This window comes from Hippocampus comes, unplaced genomic scaffold, assembly GCF_001891065.2.
Source record: "Hippocampus comes isolate QL1 unplaced genomic scaffold, H_comes_QL1_v1.1 scaffold57, whole genome shotgun sequence".
NCBI lineage: Eukaryota > Metazoa > Chordata > Actinopteri > Syngnathiformes > Syngnathidae > Hippocampus > Hippocampus comes.
The window spans coordinates 3,143,389-3,165,138 of record NW_017805039.1 but is presented as its reverse complement, the minus strand read 5'-3'; the positions used below and the strand labels follow the sequence as shown (position 1 = coordinate 3,165,138).

The following is a 21,750-nucleotide window of genomic DNA, read 5'->3' as shown; positions in this document are numbered from 1 at the left end:
AAGGGAAACTGTACCTACAATGTGGCCCGCAACAAAAATGAGTTTGACACCCATGGCCGAACGGCTTAGGTAACAACGGTCAAGGCTCACCTGTTTTCGGGGTTTGGTCATGTGACATTCGCAAGCTGAGCCCATCACTCCTGTGATGTCATTTTCAGTTAACAATAAACGGCAAAATGGCCGCCCCTCACCTAAAAACACCTGGATTTTTATGCTTGATTTTTCCCAAACACAATATTAATTAGAATACCGTGTTTGGACGAGTGGGGGCGCATTGAACACTGAAACCAATCAATTCCATCATTGAAATGTTGAATGCAGATATTTTACCGTTTTGTACACTGGCTTGGTGAACTGAGATGGGCATCTCTCAATCTGTAGATGCCAAAACACAGCATGTTGTATGTCTTCAGCGCTTTGCAGAACAAATCCCCATAGCAGCCGCCGTCCTGGTGACAACACAAGACGCATGGGTGCGCGTTCGAGAAGTCACACCATACGACATCATGTTTAGAACATAAATACGATCATTCGTGTAGAAAAGCGCTCGGCGCCCACTAGGGACTGCTTTGCGTGATCGCTGTTCTTCACATCGGATTAAGAACTGCGACGAGCGGAGGCGTCGAAATGCGTGCTGCCGGGCTCGTGCCAAAATGTGTCATCTCTGCTTAAACATCCTCTTACCCCCAAGTCAGCGAAGGGCCCATCGTAGAGAGCGAGCTGGGCGACGCGACACCTGTCTCTGTTGGCCAGCGTCTGCGGCGTGCTGTAGCCTCCTCGCAGGGCATTCTCCTCGGCCAAAAGGGCCTCCAACTCCGGCGTGGCTCCTCCGGTGACCAGCGTCCTGATCAGTGTGAGGATGTTGTCATTGAAGTACGTCTGGGGAGAACAGGGACAAGTTCCACATTTTGACATTGAACCAACAGGATGGATTAAAACTGCCGACTCGTATCTAGAACTCTTTAGAGGTCATTTCCCAAATTTCTAAGTATGAACACACTGTAGTCACTAAGTGACTATTATATACGGTAAATCTGTAGTTAAAAACACACTTGTAGACCATAAATATGAATCAATCAAATGGAAAATTACTGGGGAAGCAAGAGCGGGCATTCTGTTGGTCCGTGACCACATCATTTTACACCATTCATATCCTCAATAACTGAGGTAAAAACATCCATCCATTCTCTACCGCTTATCCGGGGTCAGTTCGCGGGGGCAGCGGCTTTAGCGGGGAAGCCCAGACTTCCCTCTCCCCAGCCACTTCTTCCAGCTCTTCCCGGGGAATGCCGAGGCATTCCCTGGCCAGCTGGGTGACATAGTCTCTTCAGTGTGTCCTGGGGCCTCCTGCCGGTGGGACATGCCCGGAACACCTCACCAGGGAGGCATCCTAATCAGATGCCCGAGCCACCTCATCTGGCTCTTCTCAACGTGGAGGAGAAGGGGCTCGACTCTGAGCCCCTCCGGATGACCGAGCTTCTCACCTTATCTCTAAGGGAGAGCCCGGACACCCTGTGGAGAAAACTCATTTTGGCCGCTTGGATCCGGGATCTCGTTCTTTTGGTCACGACCCATCGCTCGTGACCATAGGTGAGGGTTTTCGAACGTAGATCGACTGGTAAATTGAGAGCTTCGCCTTTTGGCTCAGCTCCTTCTTCACCACGACAGACCGATGCAAAGTCTGTGAGGTAAAAAAAAAAAAAAAAAAAAAAAAAAAACACCACCAGGATGTATTGTGGTGTAGGGATTGCTGTGCTTGAGTCCAACAGCACTTTCCCTTCACAAACATGGGACTTGACTGCACTCTGTGGGCGTCAGCGTCTCCCGTCCGTCAAGCCGATCACGTGCTGCTTTTGGCAGCGTGCAAAGACAGTTGGTGTCAGTCGGCAGGCGAAGCCGAGAGTGGCAGCTCCTCTCGGCGGGCCCCTGACAGGCCTGCGGAGCCTCATGATGGATGAGCACTGTCCATTAGCCGCCTTCACCTCTGACCGCCGCCACGCTACAGCTGATGCCCACTCGACTCCCTCGGCTCGCCTCCGCACAGCTTCTCTAACCCCTCGCTCACTAAGCGAGCTGCTGGAATGAAGCCATCACGGCACCGAGCGGACAAATACACTTGGCCATGACTGAGAAAAAAAAAACAAAAAACGAGGTGTTGAAGGTTATATTTTCTCCCCTCTTGCCTCTTCCTTTTTCTTTCCCCCTGATATTTGATGCAGTGGTGGCATTGTCAAGAGATGAAAGAGCGTTCGCCAGGCCCGTTAAAGTGGAGCTGGTGTCAGCGTCATTACGCTAACATTCCATCCTTACTTCATTAAAAGACTAAGTTGAATTCAGACTACTTCAAAATGTGGAGCCGTGCCAGCTATCTGGCTTTGATGTCAGTAAAGCTGGCAGACGTGTCGGATCAATGTACCAGTACCATTTCATTTACCCGCTCCTGCTTTTTGGTGCAAGCACTGAAACCTGGAGTTCAAAAAGCACAGGAACGTGTTCTCACCTTTCCAAACAGAAAATAGTCTCCTTATGAATTTCTTTGCTTATCACACAAACATGAGCAACACCCCAAAAAGTTTCAGTCAGTTACTGCAGGGTTTTCGGCTTCAGGTCATCTACTGTGAGCCCCAGTTCATTACAGGGGTACTTCCCATACCCACCCACAATCGGTGCAAATCTGCGATAGTGGTAGAAAGTCCACATGAACACACCACACTTCTTTTTTTTTAACACACTGTAAAGGTATTTGAGCACAAAAACAGAAAGCACTACAGGCATTGAAGTGTCTGTGTGTAACATACTGTATGTGCCTTTTAGAGACTGGGCCTTGTTAAAGTGTTTTTTTTTTTCCTCCCATTTTTTGGGGGTCTACTTTGGGGGGGGTCACACGTCTACTTAGGAATGTCGGCAAATGAGCTGCGGCCAAATGTGTGCATGAGTGTGCTGATTTTGTTGATGTCTTACTGTCCACCGAGCATTTCCAAAATGGCGGAAAAGTCCACTGATGGCTGAGGCTCGACTTAGCCAAATGTGAGGGCATTACAGTTCTTAATCTACTGAGGAAAACAATATCACGATAAACACAAAAATAAATAAATAAAAAGCAACAATGTAGGCGGGATGCGGTCGGCACTAATGCATTTTTGTGGGGGGCATTTAATTAAACAGGACGAGTGTGCGCGGCGGAGGCTGGACTCACGGCGCTCATCAGGGAGTCGAGAACGCTGACGGCGAAGGCGGTGCCACAGGCAAAAGGCTGTGTGAGGTACAGCTCCGTGTCTGGGTCGTCATCGTCGTCTTGGTCCAGGAACTGAACGTTTGAGTCGTTCACTGGGAGGACGCAAAAGCAGCAGTTAGCATTGACATGCAGTTTTGTTTTGTTTTGTTTTTTTCTGTGACCTTTTTCAGCCTTTTATTGAGCAGAAAATCCAAATGGACAACACATGTTTCACCGTAAGCCGAACCATGTGCTATCTTCCACCCATTCAACAAATAAAGCAATAATGTAGAAGTTATAATAAAATACCCTGTAAAGGCATGATCATGTGCGATTTTCCAATTGATATCAAATATAAATATATCAACATATACAGTATCATCCACGGATACTGTAATTTCACTGTCTTTATCACTCAACGTATAAGTGGTAAAACATTTAAACTCTTAATTCCACACAATATCTCATGCAGGGTGCATGTCACACAAGCCATAAATTAATTAAGAAAATAAAATCAATAAGTAACATTATTTGCCTGGCGTCGTAACCATTGTAGAAGTCCACTGTGCAGAATATTGTGCTAACACGTGATTTAGAGCAAAAACACAATTTTAGTGCAAGGATAAAATGAAAAACAATACAACTGCCAATAATTCCTAATTACAGTTTTTAAAAATGAGACTTCAACAATGGCCTTTATAACATCCAAAATCCATGCACAGTGAATGTCATGCTAGTTTCCTTGAGCCGATAGATGTTCCGTCACATCATCACCCCTTCATATATTTACCTGAACCCTGAAAATGAACGTTGTCATCACACTTCAGACAACAATAATAACAATAATTGAAGCAAACAAGTCATCGGTTTTCTCCCCAGTACAGTGGTTCAATACCTGCAATGCGTGGAGAGTCTAAAAACAAGCATCACACAACAGCTAAAGAAGACGGTTTGAGCTTGAGTTTGGTTTTTAGTTTGAAATCTGATTTCTTTGCAGGCTCCCTGAGTGCTGGGGATGTCAGTCAAAGAGACAAGAGGCTGATGCAAACAGGCCTGGGCCAAAGACGTGAACTGGTGGGGGGGTTGGACGTGCGCGTGTGTGTGTGTGTGTGTGTGTCTGTGGAGGATGAGGGATGGGAGGTGTTGCTATGAAAACAGCCACAAGGACAGAGTGAACATGATCAAAGGCCTGAGCGATACTACTCTGCAAACGCAACTGGAGGGCGGGATAAAAAAAAAAAAAAAAACAAAAGCAAAAAAAAAAAAAAAAAAAAAAAAAAATCATTAAAAAGAAAGCCGCCAAACAAGACAGTCAATTTCAACAAGAAGGAAGAAGAAGAATGTGTTCAAAGTGAAGCCATGGGAGCAGCGTGGGCCTTGACTGCAGCCAGATAAATCAAGACAAGCTGATGATGAGCGGGGCGGCGGAGCGAGGGGACGGACGGACGGAGGGACGGGCAGACGGGTAGCGGAGGACAAAGGCTCATCTTACCCAGCTCTGTTATCATTTGTATGTTGGTCCCACTTTTTTTTTCCTGACTGAGTGAAAGCGATGGCAGCGGTTTGCCCGGCTTATCTAATGGTGACGAGGCAGTGCAGAGAGGGGAGAGATGGCGTCGTTATTGAAGCACTTTTCACAAGACGACATTAAAGGCATCTTGCTGTCTCCGACACCAGCAGTCGTCTCGCTAATGGCCGGCCTGCGTTCGAATATAAAGCAGCTTGGATTTAAGAACTGTTGAGGGGCGAACACTGATTCAAGGCAGTGAAAGGGCTACACAAGGCCCGACTTTGTCTGCACATGGTGGAGACATGTTCACAAGTTAGTTTATGGGCAAGAATCTAAAGTACACTTGCGCAATCTAACGTCCGCTGCACACCTGGCGATGGTGTCAAACCTGACTGAACTCTCAGTAGCGTTCCCGCACTTAACGTTTTAGGTCCTGGACAAGAAGAACACCTGCCTCGTGCTTTAGCCACATGCCTAGTGCAGAAACAAAAATACTGCGGCTCAGCTTCTGGATAGCAGACATCATGCTAAATCATTATGTGAAAATTAAATAAATGGCCTGGTCACCAGTCAACTGCTGTTGATGTCTACCAGCCGAAGGACAAAAAAAAAAAACCCAAAACGGATGACACCCATAAAACATGAATTCGTTCTGCCAGAAATTGAGCGACATTAAGACCTAATGTGAAGTAACTTGCCTCCCACGCATGCTAATATTGCTCTGCGCATTCGTCACTGTGTCAGGTTTTTGAAGTCAAAGTTCGGCGTCGATTTTAACACTCGTTACTTGAATTTTGAGCCCAGATGAACTGAACTGCGATTAGATTTGTTCGAGCACGGTACTTCTAGCAGTCATTACCTGAGCTTATTCGATAGTGCAAGTGTACCTACTAAAGTGTATTTTCCTGAAGCTTTACCTTCTTCATTACCTGAGGGGCGATGCTACCTTTCACCATATGAAAGCGTCTGGCGTACGGGAGGTGCAGGAGAGTGGGCGATGCTGACACAGACAGAACGGCGCTCTGGCCATCACGTGCGCGCTCAAATGGGAGAACCTCTCTGCAGGTAATGGCCGGCCCGGTTACAAGTAACATTAGGTACAGCTCCTTTTTCCTTGCTGGCCTTCTCTTAGCTTGCTCTCTCTCATGCACCATTGCTCCCTAATTGGGTCAGGGGAGACATAGCAGGCAGTCTCTGGTGCTTCCCAAGACCCCTCGGAGATCTGAAAGTTTCATGAGTCCCCAGCACCAGTGGGAATACAGCCACTGCCATTGTTATTAATAAATGGGCCCATTTTGCAACCGAGGCAGTTTTCACCCCCTTTTCGTTCTCTTTCTTACACCCCCCTTTACTTCCCTCCCGTCAGGCTGAGTTGCTCTTGTGCATTAGTGGACAAATTGCAGAGGATGTGGTAGCACTCCTTGGAAAAAAAAAATGTGTCTGAATCACTCACGGTAGAGTTAGTCCGTACAGTTAAATTAGCACTGCAAGAGTTAACAATTGACATGTACACACATTGGTGATAGGCAAAGCAAACCACAACACAGAAGTGAACCCAAATTCCATTTGATCGTGAGTTGGAACTTTTGGTAGCAGAACAATATCTTATGTTTGCCACCATAGAAGGGAAAATGAAGAAAAATGCGATGATGACAATATAACAGGAAATGGAAGTTATAACGAGGTAAGATAATAAAACACATTTCACCTTATGCCAATACGGATAAGCCAAGGTATTAAAACAACTGAATTTACATTGAAAAAGTCACCTGTTTAGTTTGAGGACACTCATGACAATTTATACATTTTTGCATTTAACTATCGAGCAGTCGACGAGCAAAATGACATCCAAAGTGTTTGCCAATCACTTTTACATATGTCGCTGTCCAATGAAAAACACGTACTGTAACTCCAAATGTTCATGGTTTCATTTTTATCCAAAACACAACAGAAATATTGGTTGCCGTGTTTCAAATAAAAAGAAAATAACGCACAAAAATTGGACTTACATGCTTTTTGTTGGACAGCGATAATGATTTGTTGGCATTCGCACTGGGGGTGTGAGGTTTACCTAATTCCGTGATGATGGGGATGTTGGATCCCGTAGTGACGGAAGCCTGACGCACGAAGCCATGTACTGGACTGCTGTCTGGAGATGACCTGTCCATTCCAGGAGGCGTGAAACCTAATCATGCCAAAACATGATTGGAAAAGGTCAGCGAGGAGTAAACTCAAAAGGTGACGAAATTTGGAGTTTAAAGAGATTTTTGTGGATAATTACACCTCAAAAACTTGGAGACAACCTAGTTAAGTTTTGATGATCACCATATCTGTGCTAATTTCTGTTTGACCATCCATGGCGCTTCATAATAGCCGTTAGTGTTAAGCTAGCGGAATTTCGTCAGATGAAATTAGATATTGTTTGGTTGAATATTTAGATTTTTACAGCTATATATTTTTTTAACGTATGTACGTTTTACAGTTTGTGTGTGTGTGTGTGTGTGTGTGTGTGTGTGTGTGTGTGTGTGTGTGGGTGTGTGGGTGTGTGCGCGCGCGTTTGCCATTTCTGTTAGCATTGAGCTAGCACGTCAAAGGTGTTTTATAGACAGTATGTGGTTGATAAATAGGCTAAAAAACTCTCCTGGTTTGACGATTAGTTTGACAGTACATTTCATCGGGGAGAGGCATTAAAGTTCTACCTTGATTTTGGAAAAAACATCCAATAAGAAAGAAATTCATTTTTCATGAGGAAAAATAAGCAAGCTCATTATGGTTTCAGCTAATGAATTGTAATGCACCTAGATACTGTTCATGAATTGCCTATTTTCATGACAAGTGCAAGTCGAAAGTAAATAGCAGTTTAACTAGATGTGTGGGTGGATTTTTCTTTCATTTGGTGTTTTGCTTGACTGTGCACAGGTCGACTTGGGTGTCAGGGAGTGTTTATGCCTTTGTGGGATGAAAGTAGTCTTTTCCTGGCCAATCCTCATTTGCATCAAAATCAAAGTGGTTGGAGTCACACTACGAGTACGCCGTACTTAACTTTGAGGACTTGCTGGGGTCTGTGCATGACATTGCCAGAGAAACTACAAGATCTCCCCTTGCAGATGATGTAGTCGGCTGTGCATGTATCGTGAACAAATGGAGTCCACCTTTCACCCTCAGTCATATGTCCAAGTGGGATCACCTCGCTCCCAATAGTGAGGGGGGGGGGGGGGGGGGGGGGGGATAAAATTAGGATGACTTGCCATCCAACATCACATCGACTTTGGAGATTCCACTGTAGAGCAAACATCATAAAACATAGATGGGAGTATTGACAGCATTGCACATAGTGCATGTCAGCTAAGTCCGCATGAGGTTGTTTGGCATCTTTCAAATGTAGCGACGATGACACGGAGGAAGTGCCAGAAGCTGACAACAACCTAAAAAAGCTCAGCTGTATGGCCACAGTGCTTTTAGAGGTCAGTTAGGACATATTTAGCATTCGTGGCCCTCCATCAGCAGCCCGTCATCAATTTTACATGCGCCTCATTTTGTTACAATAAAAGTTGGCGGAGTGGATACCGGAAAACCTTTTATGGAAAATGGCGTGGATCGCGACGGCAAGTGACAGCGACGCGAATCCACATGACTTCACATTTTTACAGTCCCTCAAAGTGACAAGTAAACACCTTAAATTGGTAATGTAAGATGTATAATGCATCAGCTGTGTTTTGACATCCATCAGTCAGTGCTGACTACAGCAAAATGCTACCAAGCCACGAAGTATACAATACATTCAGGTCACCATTTTATCACTGTGTGTGTCTTCCCTGTCAAGACACTCAATGAGACGCTTACATTGCAAAAGAGAAAAAGACGCACATCGTCGTCACTGCAGCATGGCGTAATCTTGTTATTCCAATTCTTGCGCTTCAATTGACAATCCAAGGCATCATTTTGACTTTTGGCCATTAAGGACAAAAGGATGATGTTATCCCTATTCTGGAGTGAACTTTTTTAAATTTCGTTTTGAAGACTATGCAGCTGGCGCCCTGCTGACTACCGCAACAAGTCATTGTCAGCGGGGGGAGGGGGGGAGACAACATGAAGCCTGATACTGCTGCTGCTTTTAAAAGCAGTTACAAACCTCTTCTAGGATTCGAGACGGTGAGCTGGAACAACAGAGATTCCTTCTATGTTGTGCAGTGTCTGTTTAACATGATGCATTGACACTCAAGTGTCATGAAGGCAACAAGCCACCCATTGCCTTTCAAACAGAATCCCAGCGAAGGTTTTTATTACAGTCGTGTCTTGAAATAAGAATTAGATTTGTTCCATGACCACGCCAGTAACTCAAATCATGTGATTCTAAAATCACCTTTTGGTTTTCCCGTTTGTGTTAGCATTAAGCTAGCACACCAAAGTTTTTTTATAGACAGTTTGTGGTTGATAAACTGACGGCTCTTCTGCTTTTACGGTTGGTTTGACAGTGCATATCAACTGGGAAAGGCATTAATAAAGAACTTGAACCGTAGTTTTTGAAGAATTCTTCACTAATGGCCAAACTGCTGCTTACTGGGAAAAGAGTTGAGTTCACTGCCACCGTACAGCACTCACATCTCAAGTTTGCCCTGGCAAGTCAAAGCAAAAGCAAAAATTGGCAGAATGACGCATCATTATCTCCCAAAAAATGAATTTGTATTGTAAGACGTTTGCCGAGCATAATCAGTGCCATTGTTTGGTGTGTCTAAAAACTGCTGTCAACACAAAGTCATGAGAGTTGAGACTCTGATGTGAAACGTTCAGATTCCTGAAATGGCATTCAACTAATTTTGTTTAACTGTCTATGCGAAATAGACCAGCAACAAGAAAGCTAACTTGAAAGGCAACATCGTACTCCCCCATTGAGTGAAAAATCGCTAGACCCACAAAAATTCCAGCTTCACAGTATCCACCTGCCTACCTGTCCGTGGAGCGATTGCGTTTTTAATACACACAACTATCTCCTCGAGGCTGGCGCTGCCTTCAAGTGTTCGGCATGTTGCAACAGTCAAGTGAGATCTGGGTTACGTAGCCCCCACCCCTTATCCCTGTAGCCCCCCGGGCACGGCGATGCTCTGCGGTTGACTACAAGCTACAGTCGGCGTGAGAAGCTCTCCCCCAGGAAAGCGCTTGTTTACTTATTCATTTGTGCCTTCTTGTTTTCAATTCCGCAGACGGCGCGTGAATGGGAGCGTCGCTGGGAGGAAGGAACCCCCCAAAGCGTTACTGTGATACAACACAAGCGTCTGGGTATGTGTGTATTTCCTGATGTATGCATGAGTGCACTGCGGTAGTGTTCTCTAAAGTGAAGTATTTTTCACCGAAATGAGTGTTTGATATAAGACCCAATTATTGATGACAATGGGCCCCATCCATCGACCCTGGGAGAAGACACGGGCAACTGGGTTTTCCATACTGGGGTGGCTTCCTGTGAAGAGTGCTCCCCAGAGCGGTCCCCACGCTGATTTACTTCCTCTTATTGTTGCTCAGCCGCACGGCCATCGACAGGGCATCAGTCACTCAAGGCTGCAGGAATAACTGCATTGGCATTCTCCTAAAACATGCGCTAGTGCTCGGCACTAAAACCCTTCCGTTTTGATTTGTACTAACAACCGTAGCACTAAATAGTCTCGAGCTTGAGCCGTGTCGTCTTTGAAGCTAATCATAAAGTGTGGATTATGCGCAGGGATGGCATTGACCAGGCTTGAAGCGGCGCCATCCATTCAGGAAGTCGTCACTGTTTGGTCGTAACTAATGGGCGGCAGCTGAGTCGCGCCGCGCGGTGATTTGTACTCGCCGCTTAATGTTGATGAGGCCTGATGGGAGGCCCGGATCGCGAACATCTACAATCTGTTCCAGACGAAGCGCCAGACATGGGGAAACAACAACATCAAAAATGACACCAGCATGTTGATATCATTAAATTAGCGGGGAGGTTGAGCAGCTTGTAATTACCAGCGAACAAGACTGGAATTATTAGAAAATGATGCAGCGTAAACACTCTTCCAAAGCATCTTTAGTACAGCCAATTTATAGATTCGACTCACAAATTCACTCCGGAGCATTGTGCACCATTTCAGTGTGACAATCTTACATCGTCCTGTAGGTTGGTGTACTTGACTGAGCTAGCGTGAATGTCCAAAATCTCAGGTGGTCAAGGTGTTCCCCAGGGTTGCGTTTTAAGTACAATTGATCTTCCTCCTAATTTTGATTCTTAAAGTGCATGAAAATACAGTCATGGTGATTGCTATTTTCCATCCACCCCAAGTCCTCATTTTAAAAAATATTTGACTTCGCTTCCTTCCACAATCTGTCCCCTTGGGCCACCAGCACAGACAGAGTCTGAGAGGACGCTCCTTACCTTGGGAATTAGCCTGCAAGACCCCAATGCTGTCATCAAACTGCATAGACTTGATGTTGAGTGACGCCAAGATGCATTCTTTATCCTGCAGCGAGGCATCCTCGATATTGTTCTGATTGGCTGACAGTATTACGCACATGTCGCAGAGGTTGATGTTGACAGCCCTTAAATCTGCCCGACTTAATGGTGTACCCTTTAGGGTGAGGCAGCAACACAGAGGGAGGGAGAGAGAGAGAGCAAGAGAGAGAGAGAGAAACAAATTGAAGAAGTGAACAGTGGCGTTTCGCTGCGGTGAACTCGCTAGCACCATTTTGAAGTGAAAAAACATTTCATTGATGTGGCTGCGTTTTGGAGGACTGGACTAAAAGGACTGCACTGAAGACTGGCTTGCATCATCCGTCACACCAGACCTATCTAGCTCTTCTGGATCTTGTCACAGAACAATCCTTCAGTTAAATCGCAGTGAACGTAGCATAAAAAAGAAGCTACTGCTCCATCTGCAACAGCGGGGTACACTTACGGGCAATATGGAGACCTTGGGGAAGTTGTGTAGCGTCTCCCACTCTCGCCGCAGATAGTCCAGTGAGCCCACAAAAACGATGGGCTTGAGTTCATGATAATGGAAGTTGCTGGCTCTTAAAGGCATCACCAAGTTTCGCAGCCCCACTAAAGCGGACGTGACATCCCCAAATATACAGACCACCACATGGCCGCTCAGTACCGTCATGGAGGCTTCACTCCGAGTCTGCAGACACAAGAGGGATGGGGAAAGAGCACAGAAAAAAAAAAAATAATGAGGGGTTGAGCTACCTGTTACATGAGCTGTGAATGGGAAAAGTAGAAGTTAATCATCAACGTAAGAGTTTGATTATCACTAATCCATAAAATCTCATATTCTGCTTGATGACCAAGAGCAGCTGACTCAGAGTCAGTTGCTGATGAACGCAGTTTGTAAGACTTTAGGCAAGGTGGGTGAATGTGACACAGGCCACACGAGTTGTGGGGAAAATAAGTCATGCTGGCACGTGATTAAAAAAAAAAAAGTCTCCTGCTTTATTAAATTATTAACAACAGTAAAATCAAGGATTTTGAAGGATAAAAAAGAAAAAAGTTTGAGATAGCAAAGGTACTGCTACTATTCCCGTAGCATTTATTTAACTGCAGAAAGTGTGAGGCATTTCAAGTCAGGAGTCGATTCGAGAGGAGGCGATTCTTTACAGTGTAAGTGTGAAGCAAAACAGGCTTGCGTCTGACGGAGAATCCCACTCCCATACTCGTGCTATGTCCCCATTTTGTCTTGGTTCCTATCAATAAAGCATCGCACTTGGCGGCGGAATTAACTGTTGACTACTTATGTTTCCGCACCGTCACATATGATAGATGCACCTGCCTGAAAAATGTAGACATGCAAGTCATAAAAACGAAGTGGGAAGAACGACAATTTAGGTAAAAGCAGTCAGCAGCCCCCAACATTTATTTGGGTGAATGACGCGCCGGGGATGGCCTCTATTTCACTGTAGGTGAGAAAATATGATCATTTGGTGTCTTCTTCAATAATCATGAACTGTTTGGCTCATGTTTCGTCAAATAGAATTGTAATTCATTTTTTTTCATTGGGCAACAATCACTCTAAAGGCAGGCCCCTGACAATAAATACCATCTCACGGTGAATGTGTGGCAAAAATGCAGCTTGTCGCAACGGAATGAATGTTGTGTCGTGGTCTTTGTGACGGCACAAATGATTTACGGGTCCACCTAAACGCTTGCAAACTGCCCAGTTGCAAAGACGTCGCAGCAAACGCATGCGCGGGACGACTGCAACGCTGTTCACTTAAACCTAGATGCGGATATATAGAAAGAAAACCATAAACTCACCTTGAAGCAGAGAGGCAGAGAAAGAAATGTCAGGACATATTAGTATGTGATTGGATGATGTCACAAGTGTGGGGGGGAAATTCCGGAGCATACTTACTTTTAGTTTCTCTAATATTTTGTATATGATGCAATTTATTTTATTTTTTAATTTTAAACAGCATGTAGTGGTAAAACTGCGCTTCACTCACCAGAATGACTTTTTCGATGTCTTTTGACGGGCACCAGTGAAACATTCCGGTGGAGTCATACCTCTTCACATTCATGTCCATGTTTTCGATTTGTTCATTACCAGGTATGAGAAGAGGATCGTGTCGACTGCAAAACAACAACAATAGCTTCATGCAAGACCATTCTGAAGATGAGCATCATTGCGTGGAGACCGAAACATTTACACCGAAGCTTTTAGGCATTGAAAATGTTTATTCAAATAGTGAAGGAAAATGAGGGCCTCCTGTACCTCTGGATTTGCCGTGTGGGCCATTGCAGTAAAGTGGAGATTGTGGAAAATAAAGCTGCAGCTAAGGCATAGCAAGAGTTGAAGCTAATTTAGATGTGTTTATTTTTGGAACTTTGAGTAAGTGGAATCTTGTTTTTTTTGTTGTATTTTTTTGTGATTAATCCATTCCACAAAGTCTGAGTAAAACTGAATCACTCACACAAAAAAAAAACAAAACAAAGCAATACTTCCCATAGGAATGAATACACATTCAATCAATCCATTCTAGAGTCTGGAATCTACACACCCCAAAATATTGACAGATTAAATGAACATTTAACACACACTTATTTAAGATGTTGGATGCATGGAGTGTGGTGGATGATACGGGAGAAACTGGTAAATAAACAAACATGTCGGCAAAGAAAGTGTAGTGAAACCTTGTTATTATCCTGGCTGCTTTTAATTTGAAGGTGTGACTTTTGACAGGATGTGTTATGCCGATGTTGTCTGCGTGTTCGTGAGCAGACCGGGAGGGTTATAGAGTTGTTAATAAAAGCTTTTTTTATTAAAACCAAGTAGATGGATAGAAATTTTGACAAATTTTGGACCAAAAAAAAAAAAACATGCAAAAACCAAATCGGTTGAAAAATAGAGCACACAAAATGTTACAATCTTACGTCATTCACATTGCATAAGCATTCAGTCGGCTGGACTTCCATCTAATTCCCTATGCTGTTTAAAACCCCTTGGGTGCATACTTGCGAGGCATTTGGGGAATCGCTATGATACGCTGTGATCTATTAATCAGCGTTAGGTTCTTCTTTTGCCGCCATTCTGCCTCAGCGACAGCGTTTTCTCAGCGCAGACACGCAATTTCTGAGGGAATTGCAATTTCTACTTCTGGTCCTTGATGTCAAGTCATCAGGAAGCTCAAAGGCGCAGGCAGGCGCTCGCTCGCAGCGGCAGCGAGAAGAGCGGCAAGACTTGAACGTTACAGACTGACACGCCACACAACACAGCGCCAATTACCAGCTTTTAGCCTCTTTTTCCAGCTCCTGACGCTACGCCGTGCAAACAGTAAAAGGTGCCAACAGGCTCCCACTTTAAATATTTCAAGCGTTTGCCCAATCACATTCTGCCTCCCCAACTGACGGCCATAAATGTTTCAGCAGCGTGTCACAAGCAAGCGGGCTAATCCACAGCGGTGGGGCGTTGAGTTTTATCCAGTGTAACACTGACCATGAAAGGGTTCCTGTCAGTCCGGCTTTAACGCCGCTCCTGCTCTTGCGCTTATTCTACAAGACGTCTTCTCACAGTTGCTACAAAGGCAATACAGACATTTTGATCCACAACACTAACTCGGGATATAGAGCAGAAACACACAGCACAGTTCTGTGCTTTGGGATTTTAATGTTTTTTTTTTGTTTTTTTTAATTTACGGTACTTTTTTTGAATTCAGGGTTATTTAAGTTTTGGTTTAAAATTTTGAATTAAAATTTGAGTATGCGTTTAACTCTTGGAAGCCTGTCAAGGAACATTTTGTGTCATTTAGCCATTTTGGCTGTCTTAAATTAATAATTATCCCTTGTGCAGAAATTCTATAAGTCGGATTTGTCAGAGGATATTCAAATCTAAAAATGGTCTGCATTGTCATCCAAGGTCCTCAAATTTGCCTAAAAATGTAAAACGACAAAAAACAAGCAATTAAAAAAAAAAAAGATTGCAAACAGTGTTTCCTAGGATCCTTGTAGAACCTCTACTGGTTTTTGCTGGAAAATTAATGTAATTAGTACTTGGGCCAAATTTTCATCAAATATAAAAGAAATACCTTTGGCACCATTTTGCAGTCTTTTCGCACCAAGGAACAATGTTGAAGTTTGAAGTTTATTTGAAGAGCTTCACGTACTGCTTTGCCACCATCTTGTAGCATCTATCAGAAATTCTAAACCCTTTTGGGGGCTGGGCATCAGTTAGTTCCAGATTCTCGCTATTTGCAGCAAGGCTCGGGCCCAATCTCGAATAGCGGGTGTACATTGGATGTTAACAACTAATACTAATAATACCAAAGTAATCCTCTACCTTCAGATTTCAATTTGTACAACTGGGTAGTCATTTTTTGTTCTTTCTGAGTCTACACCAAATGGCACAACTTTTACCCATTTACAGCATGCAACTAAAGTTCACATCTTTAACTGTGTTTTTCTTTTTTTTTAATTGTGCCTTGCTACTCAAATAAGATGACGGTTTCACTACTAGTGGTGTGTATATAAAATTAAGTTGCCATGCATGTGTGCATCGGCTCAGAGTTAGAGATGAAATCTCCGAAATACGATCAATATTTGATCATGTGTATTTCAGGCTGAAGTCAGAGTCATCTATATATATTGAACTGAATGGAGACGTGAAGTTATAAATTTGAAAGATATAGGGGGAAACAGCTCGGGAATTTGACATACATCTCTCTCTCAAATCATCACTCGGCACTGTCATTCACAAACAAGGCTTTGATGGCGATACTTTCTTTCAATCTACATTTGCCTTGCCGAAAATTGGCAGAGAAAGAAAAAAAAAAAAACAAGCCTGTCAATTAGCCACCCGCCTCTCTGCTTCCCTCTATCAGTTAGTGCAGGTGATAATAACACTGACAGTTTTTACACTCAGCCCGAATCTTTCATTCGGAGCCTCGTATTGCGCCAATCAACCTCCGACGCGGGCGCCACCGTCACTTCAATCTGCTCGGCATCGCTCGCCTCCTCACTGGGGCTGACTGGCGCATGCCTCCGCCTCCCCTTCTCTTCGCTCGCTCTCTTCCTGTGTGTCAAGACAGCTATCTTTCACCCAGCTGTCAGCGCTGTGACTGGCAGCCTGTCACCGACGCCACACACCTCCTCATCCTCCCCTCTGCCTTCTCCCTGCCTCAGCTTGAACCTTCCCCCGGGCTCAGGCAGAGCAGACAGGGGTGCCACGCCCAGGGGATATCGGTTCCAGATGACACTGTTTTTTTGCGATTCGGATGTGCGGCGTCACTCACGGCCCCGTCACAAAGGTTTGCGAAGACGGCGTTAATGCGGCGGTGACAATGCGCACCTCGTTAGCGAGGTGACACATGGGGAGAGGCTGCTGGGAAACGAATAACAGTGAGACGGCCAGGTCAACGCAAATGAATTTATGGCGAAAAATATGAGAGACTCATCCATATATTTTGACTGTAAATTTGTCTTAACAAACCCCCTCTTTTGTATTTTGTTTCCAATGTGTGCGGAGGGTGGGGGTCGTTTATAAAATTGAGGCAAAATGAAATAAAGGGTTCTTATGATTTGTTTTGTTTTTTGAAACTCATGAAAGTTTTAAGGTAGACTTTTTCGGTTTGAAAAGGAATGATGGAAAGTGTTTGATATTAATGTGGTATATGTTGAATGTTTATGTTGTTGTTTTTTTAGTATTGTAAATTGCTTAAATTGTATGTTTTGTATTCAGATTAAAAAAGTGTTTACAGTTTCATGTTCGGTTTTTAGGTTGTTTTTTTTTTTCTTTCTTTCTTTTTTTAATCCCAGATTATACCCAGATTGATTCTGGACACAATAACAGACTTCTACATACACACAAAAAAAAAATGTATGTGGAAGTTACTCAATTTCATTTTTTTCAAATGGCTGCACAAAATAGGATTTTATGGATTTAGATATATTTTGAAGTTGATGTCTGGTCAATTTTAAAAATAGATTTGGATCCAGATTATTTTAGTTTAGGTGACCATTTGACGGTTTGCTGCGGATCTAGACAATCCAATCTATTCACTTTCAAATGACAGTAGAGACATACAAGTTTCAGGATCCGGACTGAGTTGTAAATCTGATTCACCTGTCGTATGATCAAACCCTATGACCCAAATTAAGATTACGGCATGTAGTTTTGGAGGTGCATGCTATCATTTTAGTTCAAATAGTTTTTGCCCTCGGAAATAAATCTTTTGGTAATGAATCGATTTTGATTGTGTTTGCCTCGCTGGACAATATATTATTTCAGGAGAAAAGAATTTATATAGGACAAGTATTTCCTTAATAGTATGCCCCCCCCCCCGCAGTGTCTTCCCCTCCCTCCGTTCTTCAGCAAGTATTTCAAACAGTTGATTTATTCCAGTGCAACACTCTGCAGTCACAAACTGGGGATGGGTTTGCCGCTCCCCCAATGCCTCCCTGGCAGACTGCGAAGGCAGCCTCGCGCTTTGAAAATTCTCCCCATCATGCAAACTGACAAAGGCGTGCTTTTCAAAAGCCCACAGCCAATCTGTTGATCATTATTTATTTACAAAGGCCTTTGGGCGGCGAGTCCTGTAAAAACCATACTCGCTACGTACGCTCGCTCTCTTGCCGCATCCCCCCCTCGCCACTCCTCCTCTTTCCTTGCTTGTAGGATAAAGCATCCCTACGGCTACCTCAAACAATCACTTTTCATTGTGCATAAAAACCCACCTTGTAAAGCACAACTGTTTAATATAAATGCTGTTATATGTTGACAAGGGCAGCCGTGGGAAGGGGGGATGGGGGGGGGGCGCTTGGGCTGCGATGGGTAATTTGATGTTGTGCTGTGGGCTAAGACTCGGAGAAAACATCTACACCTATAACAGAGGGCCTGTCATGGCAGTACCCGAGAGCCTTCAGAACACCGAAGCATCCCTAAAGCAGAGAAAACTTGAACGCGGCTTTGAAGCCGCTTCCAAAACTGAGAAAGTAACTTGCGCAAATGATTATCGCTGCGAGATCAAAGCCAAGAGGCGTATCATATATTAGATGGCAAAAGGGGACCATCTTTAAAGCCAAAGAGGAAGAGGAAGAAAGGGTTGAGTGCTGATATTTTGGCAAACTAAACAAACTTTTGCTGGAAAGCCGCCAGGATCAACTTGTTTTTGTAGCAGCCTTCTCCCTCTGAGCAAGGGCATCTCAAACGATACTCTGACTGAAGGCTACCACTCGTGTTTGCCTAATGGTTTTGGCAAGTGTGGCGGATTATTAAGTGCTCGTTTAATGGAGAACTGAGGGGGAGGCCCACAAGCACGCTATATTTAAAAAAAACAAAACGAAAAACATATAGATTTGCTAGTGCAGTGCGAGGGATGTTGCCAAAGGGAGGAAGACCTACACAGCAATTTTGTCCAAACAAAAATTTAAGGGAAATTAAGCGGGAGCAATAATTCTTGTTTTCACATAATGTGCGGACTCTCGCAATTGAAACTTTCATTGTGGAACTTATTCCGTCTGTTGAGTCCTTTTTGTATAACTCGACGGAAAGTTACAAATTACAGCAATTTAACAAAAGGGGTTACAATATTTTTGTGTGTCTGCAGCTGATTAATTGGATTTACCTTATTTCCTATGGGTGATGTTGCTTTGAATTTCATTGGATTTGGTTTGCATCATACTTTTTGGAACAGATTCATATTGAAAACCGAGGTTCTGCTGTAATTGTGTTTATTTCTTTGTCGAGGGGGAATTCATACCCCTGTGACAGTGATTCGGGCATTGTTCCTGTAAATGAAGACTTTGTATCTGGTCTCATTCGATTGTCCAGTCTTTTACTTGATAAATACTGACAACTTGTCAAATGTCTTGAACCACAGAGCTCTCACCTCACCCTCATTAAGACACAACCAGCATAGTAGCTATGGGTGTTCCTGTCCTGTTAAATCTTCGCCATGGCGGGCCTCTCTGTTTTTCCGCGCTGTCATCCCGCTAACCCCCGCCTTGTAGCATGAATACCTTAGCCCTTTTATCCTTCAAAATCAATTAAGAGAAATGTAATCGCACAGGACAGGATAAAAGGAAGGTAATATTTGAATTCATATTTGATTGTGGCAATACAGCTCGCATAAGGCCGTTAAGTACCAGAAACAGAACTCAAAGGGGTTCCCAGAATAGAGAGGTAGCCTCGGGGCAAAGTAACTGTGCAAGTCTTTCTGATTGGCCGCTGGTGTCATTAGTGTCAGCATTGTTTAAGGATTACATGTAGACCTGACCGGAGGAGGCGACAGTTGAGACTTTAAAGGCAGCCAAGAGGGGCTTTGTGCATTTCAAACGACTCCTTGCTGTCGTTTTTTTGTGACAGAAACATGATTTCAGCTCTGTCATTAACAGCTGACAGTGTCCCAACCTAAACAGCCTCAGCCTATCAAGGCACATTTTTCTTCCTCCTCTGCCCACCCCCCTGCCCCTGCCAAACGCCCACCGTCAGCAGCATCACCTCTGAAGTGTCTGCTATCTCTCCATCCCTCCCTCCACTCCCCTGCATCTGTCTTCCTCCTCCGTTTGAAGGCGGTGAGGCGAAGGCAAGCGTCTCTTACCTCATCATTTTGGGAGAGCAGTTGGGCGAGTTCCGCATCCCTCCGTTGCGCTGCTTTTTTTTGGGCGAGAGCGTTGACGGATGCTCGTCTTCGACTGCAAACACACGCACACAGTGTCAGAACAGAGATAGAGACGGATGGGGAAGTGAGCTGGACCTGACATGAAAATAAACAAATAAATCGTCAACACTCAATCGTAGCATACACAACAAAAAGTGAACAGAAGACAAAGGGTAAATTAATAACTCGAAGAAAACCAAGATAGATTATTAGTAATGGGGGAATCTTTAAGGCAGGAGACAACCTTGGAGAAAAACCAATTGACCTGAAAATGACGAAGAGACGAAAGGGCCTTCAGTTTTTTTGCAATACTGCATTCTTTATGCACAGGATTTTCTTTGGACCTCAAGCAGTCTGCATCAGAATGACCACGCCTACCTACGCCATTAATTGCCATGTAATGGTGGAGATTGTCATTGTCAGTGGATCGTGTGCAAAAGCAATGACAATGAGATACAGTAAAGAGAGCTTATAAAGATGGATCCTTATGGTGGCTTTCTTTTTTGGGACTCTTGGGAAAGAGCCTGTCTGGCCCATTATTCCAGTTCTAGCGCAGAAAAATGGCTCTTCTACTGGTCTACCTCCATGCCAAGAGAACACTCCACACACTTTATGAAGGACACGCTAACAGGGTGGGGGTGGTGGGGGCGTGAATTAGTGGGCTAGACATGTCAGAAGTGGCTAGTAAGGACAAATAACCCTCCAGCAGACGAAGGTCAGGACTAGCTTGGGAATTAATGATCCGGGAAAGATTAAATATTCAATTTTGGGGGGTTGACACTTTGGTCGTAAGCACTTTGCAAGAGTTTTCCAGATTGAAAGGACAAGGAAGAGCAGCTGGAGTGAGGTCAGGCCCGGCCCTAGTCTGATCTTCACTACTGTCTGCATTTAAGAGCTTCCGCAACACTGTAAGATACTCTTCTTGCTGCACCGCCGCACATCTGTATTAGTCCTTGGGTTAGAAATCAATAACCGCCTGATATTAGCGCAAATCAGAGGACACAAAGAAAGCCTGCCGATTCCAAACAGATGGAATTTCCCAACGTGTCAGACGTCATGGTCTAAAAGTGGTCAATTTTTAATTACTTTGTGTCGTCTGCTGCTGCTAAATCCACATCAACTTTTCAATTGTTAACCATCAAAGTGGTGTCGTTACTTTCAGCCAGGATCACACAAAACAATATCAGCGTTAGAGGACATACTAAGGATGGGCAGGATCAACAACAATGTGCAGTTGCAATACATTTCCACTGGTTGGAAGCACCGAGCAGTTCATTCAGACCCAACTAGTTTGCTGCCTAAACGGGTTGAAATACAGATGGTGAACACGATGATTGAAACAGTACGTCTTGGACCATTCTGAACTGGCAACCTGCGACCCAGGCAAAGTTAGTATTTTATTATTTCTCCAGCCCAACTCTCTCTCTCTCTCTCTCTCTCTCTCTCTCTCTCTCTCTCTCTCTCTCTGTCTCTCTCTCTCTCTCGCTCTCTGTCTCTCTCTCTCTCTCTCTCTCTCCCCCCCGTGTTCATATTCGGACTAGACTTTTGTTTTCCACCTTCCCTTTGTGCCAATCCAGTTGTTTTCTTTAGTCTAAACAATTTTGTCATATTTATTTTACTGTGAGAAAAGCAAAAAAAAAAAAAAATCCCAAAGAGTCAAGAATAGTTCTTTAACTGCCCATCCCTAGTAAGTAGAAAAATGTAACGGCAATTGTATTTCAACACCCAAAGCTCAGTCTCCAAGCTCCGGGCTACTCACAACCCCTCAGCCTGATTCACTGCGAAGACGGCACGCTCAGGCAATTGCGTACAAAGAAACGAGGAGGACAAGAGAAGCAGCCCAGGCGGAGTGAACCATCATGCAGCAAAGAGCACAGGCAGACTACTGACTGATGCATCCTGCTAAGGGGGGGGCAACCTACAGTGG

At 44.2% G+C, this 21,750-nt stretch overlaps 1 protein-coding gene across 42 annotated transcripts in view; it reads right to left on the bottom strand.

Annotated features, from left to right (window-relative positions):
* The window catches only part of kcnma1a (potassium large conductance calcium-activated channel, subfamily M, alpha member 1a), a 151,850-nt gene that overhangs the window by 5,996 nt on the left and 124,104 nt on the right, over nucleotides 1-21,750 (bottom strand). For 21 of the 42 annotated variants that reach the window (XM_019864062.1, XM_019864063.1, XM_019864066.1 and 18 more), the window contains 9 exons: nucleotides 19,764-19,857; nucleotides 13,176-13,302; nucleotides 11,633-11,857; nucleotides 11,113-11,305; nucleotides 6,796-6,909; nucleotides 4,707-4,790; nucleotides 3,197-3,327; nucleotides 685-879; nucleotides 331-449 (listed from right to left, as the gene is read on the bottom strand). In XM_019864062.1, the coding sequence (XP_019719621.1) occupies nucleotides 331-449; nucleotides 685-879; nucleotides 3,197-3,327; nucleotides 4,707-4,790; nucleotides 6,796-6,909; nucleotides 11,113-11,305; nucleotides 11,633-11,857; nucleotides 13,176-13,302; nucleotides 19,764-19,857 (1,282 nt within the window). The remainder of the gene's footprint in view (nucleotides 1-330; nucleotides 450-684; nucleotides 880-3,196; nucleotides 3,328-4,706; nucleotides 4,791-6,795; nucleotides 6,910-11,112; nucleotides 11,306-11,632; nucleotides 11,858-13,175; nucleotides 13,303-19,763; nucleotides 19,858-21,750) is intronic. The other 21 variants (XM_019864079.1, XM_019864092.1, XM_019864095.1 and 18 more) reach the window with 1 other exon arrangement.